The sequence below is a fragment of the Hermetia illucens genome, chromosome 4 (assembly GCF_905115235.1).
Source record: "Hermetia illucens chromosome 4, iHerIll2.2.curated.20191125, whole genome shotgun sequence".
NCBI lineage: Eukaryota > Metazoa > Arthropoda > Insecta > Diptera > Stratiomyidae > Hermetia > Hermetia illucens.
In genome coordinates, this window is record NC_051852.1 from 32,166,819 (window position 1) to 32,175,267 (window position 8,449).

The 8,449-nt window shown below is 41.6% G+C and overlaps 1 protein-coding gene across 1 annotated transcript; it reads left to right on the top strand.

Annotated features, from left to right (window-relative positions):
• Positions 1-5,252: 5,252 nt before the first annotated feature.
• Positions 5,253-5,756, top strand: LOC119655888. The gene is made up of 2 exons (XM_038062034.1): positions 5,253-5,349; positions 5,405-5,756. The coding sequence occupies exons 1-2, from the start codon at positions 5,302-5,304 to the stop codon at positions 5,660-5,662; spliced, it is 306 nt and encodes a 101-aa protein (XP_037917962.1). The 5' UTR covers positions 5,253-5,301; the 3' UTR covers positions 5,663-5,756.
• Positions 5,757-8,449: the final 2,693 nt, after the last annotated feature.

An 8,449-nucleotide genomic window follows, 5' to 3' on the forward strand; every position in this document is an offset into this window, starting at 1 on the left:
AAAATTATTTCAGGATTTCAGGTGGAGTATGTACGCATGTATCTTTCGTCCTTGTCATTTTTTCGGTTCTTACTTTTGAATGGGTAAAACCTAACCCTTTTCGTTGCCTGTGGGATGAAACCGTTTTCTCGTCAGCCTAGTCTTTATGCTCATTTTTCTACAAGATTCTCTCTTTTCAGTATGTCCTTTCGCTATACGGAAAAATGTTACAGTACAGAAAGTATGTGGAGATGGTTTTCTTCTGTTCTATGGAAATTTTCTGGACAAAACGAGCATTTGGAGCAATCATAAAAAAATATGGAGAAATCCGGTAGAGGGTAGTGGGAATTCTATAAATTTTAATATTTGCTTGGTTGGTCGCATGTGTGCTGTCGACGACACGAAGCTTTTAAGGGCATTCATTTATTTGGAAAAGTCAGCGGATGAGAAGGAAATAATAATCACCATAAATTATGAATATCCTTACAGTGGGATCCTTTTCTTGGGACTTTCGCTTATTATGCTTTTAAATTTTTTTTGTAAAACCGAAACGGCTGTAAATTAGTTAAATTGAATACCATGCAATGCGTCCTTTTAGGGGGAAGTGCATTGCAGCGTAAGGAATAATTTTACTGTCAGTGTTAATAAATAGATGAATGAAAAATGTGCATACGTGCCTTTTTTCAAGAAAGGCAATTTTAATTATCTTTGAAGGAAAAGGTTCTGTATTCACTTTAAGGAGAGGCTCTGTCTTGGTTCTGGGATACTTCATTCAAATTAGAATGATGACAAGTGGCTGGATTTTCTGCTTTCAAATAAGTTCAGATAAATGTTACCTGTTGTATTTAGGTGCCAAACCGTAACAGCTAATTACTGACTTACAAGTTGCCAGAGTTGATACAGTATTAGACATGAATAATTTTCTGTTGCAATTAATTTCCATGAAGGTTTACAAGGGTCATATAGAAATTAAAAGGAACGAGTTTCGTGTTCATCTAAGTAGAAAGTCTCACCATTTATATTGAAAAACATCCTAATTAGGATCACGGACTTAAGCAGTTTATCACTTTGACATTTTTTTTTATTTTAAATTGGACAAAAGGCATATGTAAATTGAAAGGCAATAAACAACTGCCAAAACCGCTTAATTGTCAGTTTTGACAATATTTGGTTGTAATATCTACATATTTTAAGGGCGGAAGAGTACGTGCTTTAGTTGGCTCAAAAGTCGAAACGAGCACAATATCCGTCGCAGCTCTAGATATATTATTCAGTTTAGGGCTCTTAGGTATGTTGCCTCGAAGCACTGCCATTTTGTCTCTCCAAGTAGTGAGAGGTCACAGGCTTCGAATCCATACAACCATCCATCTATGAGCAATCAGGCCGAGGCCGAGGCGCAGATTTTGGAGGCCTCACCAAATTCATGTCCCTTTATGGATAAATCTGTAGTAAGCGTGCTTTCTAACTCATTGGAACGTTTACATTTAGAGTCTACGGCGTAGCAAGCCTACTGCCTCAATCCACCTGTAAGCGGAAGAGAAAGGCTCGACAAAATTAAACCTCAGCCACTGAGGGCGGGAGACTGCAGGCTGAATCGTGCCTGTCAGAATCTTCTCCGTCATCCTTACTAGCAAAAACGGAAGAAAGGGAAGTTGGTGACCTGGATACCAAGCGGCCCGGGCATGATGAACCTAGGAGCCTCTATGGGTGAGGACATGGGTATTGCTGCACCTTCAAACATGAGTGGACCGAGTCTCTGACGGTATGGTGTGACGGAAACCTGCTCACACACCGACCGTGGCATATGTTAACTGTTTTTTATTACATCTTAGACAAAACTTATGTCGAAAAACATAAAGGTTGGTCAAATTAAGAACTTGTGCCTTGATGTGAAGACGACTAGAGACAATCATCCTGAGACTGTTTCGTTCCCCGGACAACTACCTTACAATACCATATTAATGGCGGGAGAAAAAATATTATAGTTGTCTCTGACTTATTTACCCTTTTCGACCGATGCCCATAGACGACTAAAATCTCCTCTGGCGCTAGAAGATGAATTGGAAACTCTGAAGTGCACACTTTTAGATTGGTATAAAGATCCTGGTTCAATTTCCCGAAGTGAAAACGATAAAGCGGTTCCATGGAGGAACGGAGAACTGCAAAAACTCTGGAAATCAACCAGATGACTGAATCGTCCTGGTAAAAGCAATAATTATAAAAGCTGATTAAACTTCCGGCGCTCACAACGTGAATATAAGACGCTCATTAAGCGTTCGAAACGAGACTCCTTTAGAGGAGCTGGAAAGAGAAAGGAAGTCTTCCAGGCTATGCAGAGTTCCTAAAAGGGATGAGTCGGATAAGTTGGACTTTTTTAGAGAACCGGATGGAACTTTCATGAACTCCAGAATTTAATCAGTGCAGACTCTCTTGGAAGTACATCATCCGGGACACCTATTCTCCTTCCCTGTCATAGAATTCTGAGGAAGAGGATTGGTAGTCCCTACAAACTTTCCAATACGAAAGTGCTGCAAGGGAACAATATGAAGATGATTGTTGCCAATGAAAAGGCAAGAGCTGCTACACAATTTGGTATGGTATCTATCCAGCAATGCTAACGAAAGGTACAGAGTTTCACTGTGCGCCGCGCAAACAACTTTGTGATGCCGCCAGAGACGACGGTATGGATATTACTTTAATTAAGTGGATCTATGGGGTGGGTGTCGATCGTTACCTAACAGCAGAAGCGTCCCAAATAATAACAATTTCAGAATCGTATAACGCGTCATGAACGAACGAAATCTTTCGATAGTTCGGTCGCAGGGGATAACTGCCGGTAGAAGGAGCATTTCCGAACGTTTCTCAATGGTATGACGTCCATCGAAGCTCTGCGTGTGAAGGATGAAATCACAAAGGAGGGGGAGGAGATGGGGGTTGGTTTAGTGTCTCCCGCAGCTTTTCCATGTTCCACCGGTATTCTGGGAATCGTAAATCTTTTCCTGAAAATATGATGAACAACCAGAACATCGGTGAGTTGGAGGTCCGACCAACTGAAGACGACGGACAAATACTGCCACCACCAATTGCTCGGCTTAAAAATCATAAGTCGCTAGGAGCCGATGGAATTACAGCTGAATTAGTTAAATATGGGGGCGACCAGTTACACCTTGCGCTCAAGGTTTGGGACAGCAAATCAATGCCTGATGATTGGCAACGAGGCATTATCTGTCTTATACATGAAAAGGAGGATATCACACAGTGCAGCAATTATAGAGGTATCACATTGCTGAGTACCATCTATAAAATATTCTCCGTTATCTCGCTAGATCGGATAGCCCCATACAGAACATTATTGACTCGTACCATACAGGCTTCACTCCAGGCAAATCGGCAATAGATCAGATTTTGACTTTAAAGCCGCCTATGATAGCATAGCCAAGGTAAAACTGTTCACGGCCATGAGAAAATTCAGTATCCTGACGAAATTGATAAGACTGACTAGGCTGACCCTGACCAATTTGTGAGGCCAGATAAAAGCAGCAGGATCACTCTCAAGATCATTCGATATAAAAAACAGTCTTTGAGAAGGGGAGTATCGTGCGTCCTCTTTAACCTGGCCCTCGAGAAAGTGATCCATAATGCTGAAGTAAATGCAAGAGGTACGATCCTCTTTATGTCCACCCAACTACTGGCCTATGCTGACAATATCGACATCATGGGAAGAACCACCCGAGACGTACAAACTGCCTTCATTCAGAAGGAGTAGGTGGGGATTGGCGCGAGATCTTGGGCTGCACATCAGTGAAGGCAAGATAAAATATATGGTGGCAACGTCAGCACGAAAACCAACCAACCAACAACATCAAACCGCACTGGTCAAACCGGAAGAATAAAGATAGGAAACTACAACTTTGAGACCGTTGATAATTTCTCCTATGTAGGTTCAAAAATCACAACCGATGACAGCTACAACAATGAAATCCGCGCACGGTTGTTGGCAGCCGACAGGGCCTATTTCAGCTTAGAAAAACTGTTCACACTCAATGTCTCTTCATAGGGTCAAAGCTCTTACTGTACAAGACTATGATCTTGCCAGTCCACATGTATTCCTCGGAGACTTGGGTTCTTAGCAAGAAAAATTGCGAACTCTTGGCCGCGTTCGAGAGAAGAATCCTCCGAAGAATTTTTGGCCCCAAACATGAGCATGGACGACTCCGTAGCCTACATAACGACGAAATCTATGAGCGATACCATGACCGTCTGGTTGTGGATAAAATCCGGCTAAACAGGTTACGGTGGGGGGTCACTTAATCCGTATAGGTGAAGATGATCCAGACCGGAAAGTCTGTAATGGCAATATCTACGGTGAAAAGAGAAGACAAGGCAGACCCTGCCTCAGATGGAGCGATGGCGTAGGTCAGGACGCCAGACAGCTTTTAGGGATATCGAATTGGTGGACCTCGTCGCAAAACCGCGATATCTGGAGTTCCTTATTAAAGTAGGCCTAGACCGGATACCGGTTGTTGCGCCGTTGATGATGATGATGTATAAAGGATACAAAACACATGATTTCCTGAACTATTGAGTCAGTTGATATGGTGTCGAATTGACACGGTTAAATGCCAAATGAATATATGTGTGCTGAAGTAAGCACCCAATGTACTCATTGTAAGCTACTAAGGGGTCTGATTTATAAAATTAACTATATAACAATAGGGGCTCGTTATGCTGATTGAATAATTATAAAAATTAAATCTTTAATTTTATTAAATGGGCTCTTAGAAATATTTCGACCCTTCGGTAATGTTATTTTTCGATTAGCTTCCCAGCACTAGAAAATATGAAGAAAATGTTCATAATTAACTTTTCGCTACAGTGCCTGTGCGTAAACACTGGAAAAATTCCATCTATTATCTATTTATTGGAGAGACCTTGAGATTTTAGGTGTTCTAGATCCCTTCGAAATTAAAATTTTATCAATTTTATGATAAACAGCTATATATGAAATGTTATTAATCAATCAATCAACATAATAAGGTGTTTTTTCACTTCAAGTGAAAACGATGAGAGAATATGATAATAAATTTAATTCCGCATTTAATTATTCAATTTGGCCCTTCAATGAGCCATAATTCAGTGATCTCTATTTGAAATAATGAAGTATAATTTGCTGTAAAAAAGATGATAATTATTAAAAGTTATATTTTTGGAAAATTGCTTATATTAACCCACCAAGCAAGGTCACAAATTTCATATTTAAAACCAGACAGAATTGTCACTCCCAATAGTTTCAATTCAGCAGACCTACATAACGATAACGAAATGAATAAAGTGATAATTCTCTCGATGTTTATTTTCGCCACTGTTCAGGTAAGTAAACTTTGATTATTTTTAATAAAAGGTAAAGACTCATTTCATACTTTAGGCAGGGCTTAATAGCTTGAATCCTGGAAGATATCAAACGTATAATACTTACGGGAGCTTTCCTCGTGGAAATTCACAGCAGACACCAGGAACTCAAGTAAATTTTCCAAGTTCATCCCAAGGTACACAATCGTATGATCCTCGCGTTGGGCAACAGATGACACAATACGGTGCGCAACAACCCACGAATCAAGTAACGTACCCAAGCCTTTCCATGCAAAACAATGGAAGAAGTAATTTTCCAAACCAAAGATACTAAGGCCTTCCGATTATTGTAACAAAAAGGATTTTATTAAAATTTAAAAGCTCTGGAATCACGTATAAAATTATATTACACTAAATGAAAATTTTTATGAGTTTTTTTTTTTTCATTTTTGCAAATCTTTAATTTTTTCATTCATACTAAAATTCATTATTGAAAATCTCGCTCTCACAAGTCTCCCTTTTGAAGTTACCATCAGTTTTGTAAAGCCTAATTTACATGCACAGTTGCCATGCCAGTAGCCTAGACATGATGGTACTCTCTGGCGACGGTAGTGCATATATCTGTTTTAGTTACCAAAGGCATCAACAGAGTTTGATCAGCTTTCCCGCTCTTAACGCTGGTTCCATTTTTATACAGACCTTTTGAGAACATTTTCCGGCGTTTGCAGAGATTTCGAAGACATTCTCTCGATTTTCACAAACTATAGAGTAAATTCTCTATCCCAGAATCATAGGTTTAAGAAGGATGAATGCTCTGCTAAAATAACATACAAGGACGAGAGAAGTGTAGAAAATTAGGTTCACGAAGTCAAGTTTAGTAGCGTAGTCACACGTGGCCACACACGGGTAAGACTGCATTGAGTTGCAAGTAGGATTGCTTCATCACCAATCCCCATATTCCACTTTTAGGGAATGGCCCTGTGTTTGACAAAAGATAATTTGATGATTTAAATGTTAGAATTTGAAATTCTGAGGATGACAAGTTTCAAACCGAACAACTTTATACTATCATATTTTTTGCATAGCGTTCATGGTGGGGCGGTCAAAGGGTAGTATAGGTACCAGGGCGAAACGTGGATTGGTACCCACAATGGAGCATAAAACCTGGGAAACGCCTGCTGAAACCAACACCAACAGGTCTACTACCAAACCCTATCTCCACCTCCTGGGTGATCGCTGGGAGTCCTTTCTTTATGAAAAACTGCAGAGAGAGAACGATGATGGCGAGTCTCCCACATCTAAAAACGGGACAAATTGTACCAGCTGGTCCTCCAGGTTGAGGTTGGGTAGGGCTGACAACCCTACATGGAAAAACGATGCTACGAAGCCACGAAAGGAGCCTCGAACAGGATGGATCCTACAACGACGAACCCAGCAACGACAACGGATTAATAATTTGCGCATTTTCTCATGGCACGTACGCTCCCTGTACAGAGATAGAGTTGCCAAGCAGCTAGTCCTAATATAAGGTTAATGTAACAGCGTAGCAAGAGATGCGATGGACAGGGACCGGTTTCCTGGAGAAGAGCCGCTTCACAATATATGATGGCGGTCATCCAGTAAACCATGTGCTCGGAGTAGGTTTCTTAGTCAGCCAAAAAATGAAACCTGCTATTATCGGCTTCGGAAATATAAGCGAAAGGTTACGCACTCTGTGTTTGCGAGGCAAGTTTAGAAATGTAAGCCTCGTAAACGTTCACGCCCCTACAGAGGAGACTGCAGAGTCGGGGAAGGATACCTTCTACAAGACAACTGCCCTTCGGCTGCCACCATAGCTCAAAATCTATCCAACCAAATTCTTTGACTTCTTTAATACATATTTCTACGGTCCGCAAACTAGGATAATTGCAATCGGACCGGTCGTTTTTTTTATTCATAAAAAAAGACGTAAAAAACACCAAAATCCAAAAAAATAAGTTTAAAAGTCCACCAAAAATTTACCTTTTAATATTTTCGAATGATCCTAGTTTGCGGACCGTGGAATATTCATCATCATCAACGGCGCAACAACCGGTATCCGGTCTAGGCCTGCCTTAATAAGGAACTCCAGACATCCCGGTTTTGCGCCGAGGTCCACCAATTCGATATCCCTAAAAGCTGTCTGGCGTCCTGGCCCACGCCATCGCTCCATCTTAGGCAGGGTCTGCCTCGTCTTCTTTTCCTACCATAGATATTGCCCTTATAGACTTTCCGGGTGGGATCATCTTCATCCATACGGATTAAGTGACCCGCCCACCGTAACCTATTGAGCCGGATTTTATCCACAACCGGACGGTCATGGTATCGCTCATAGATTTCGTCATTGTGTAGGCTACGGAATCGTCCATCCTCATGTAGGGGGCCAAAAATTCTTCGGAGGATTCTTCTCTCGAACGCGGCCAAGAGTTCGCAATTTTTCTTGCTAAGAACCCAAGTTTCCGAGGAATACATGAGGACTGGCAAGATCATAGTCTTGTACAGTAAGAGCTTTGACCCTATGGTGAGACGTTTCGAGCGGAACAGTCTTTGTAAGCTGAAGTAGGCTCTGTTGGCTGACAACAACCGTGCGCGGATTTCATCATCGTAGTTGTTATCGGTTGTGATTTTCGACCCTAGATAGGAGAAATTGTCAACGGTCTCAAAGTTGTATTCCCCTATCCTTATTCTTGTTCGTGCTTGTGTTTGACCAGTGCGGTTTGATGTTGTTGGTTGATTCGTCTTCGGTGCTGACGTTGCCACCATGTATTTTGTCTTGCCTTCATTGATGTGCAGCCCAAGATCTCGCGCCGCCTGCTCGATCTGGATGAAGGCAGTTTGAACGTCTCGGGTGGTTCTTCCCATGATGTCGATATCGTCAGCATAGGCCAGTAGTTGGGTGGACTTGAAGAGGATCGTACCTCTTGCATTCACCTCAGCATCACGGATCACCTTCTCGAGGGCCAGGTTAAAGAGGACGCATGATAGCGCATCCCCTTGTCGTAGACCGTTGTTGATGTCAAATGGTCTTGAGAGTGATCCTGCTGCTTTTATCTGGCCTCGCACATTGGTCAGGGTCAGCCTAGTCAGTCTTATTAATTTCGTC

Excerpts from the sequence above, each read along its gene's own strand:
- LOC119655888 (XM_038062034.1), top strand. The coding sequence starts at position 5,302 with ATGAATAAAGTGATAATTCTCTCGATGTTTATTTTCGCCACTGTTCAG. Across the intron at positions 5,350-5,404 it reads TTATTTTCGCCACTGTTCAG|GCAGGGCTTAATAGCTTGAA; the intron begins GTAAGTAAACTT and ends TTCATACTTTAG.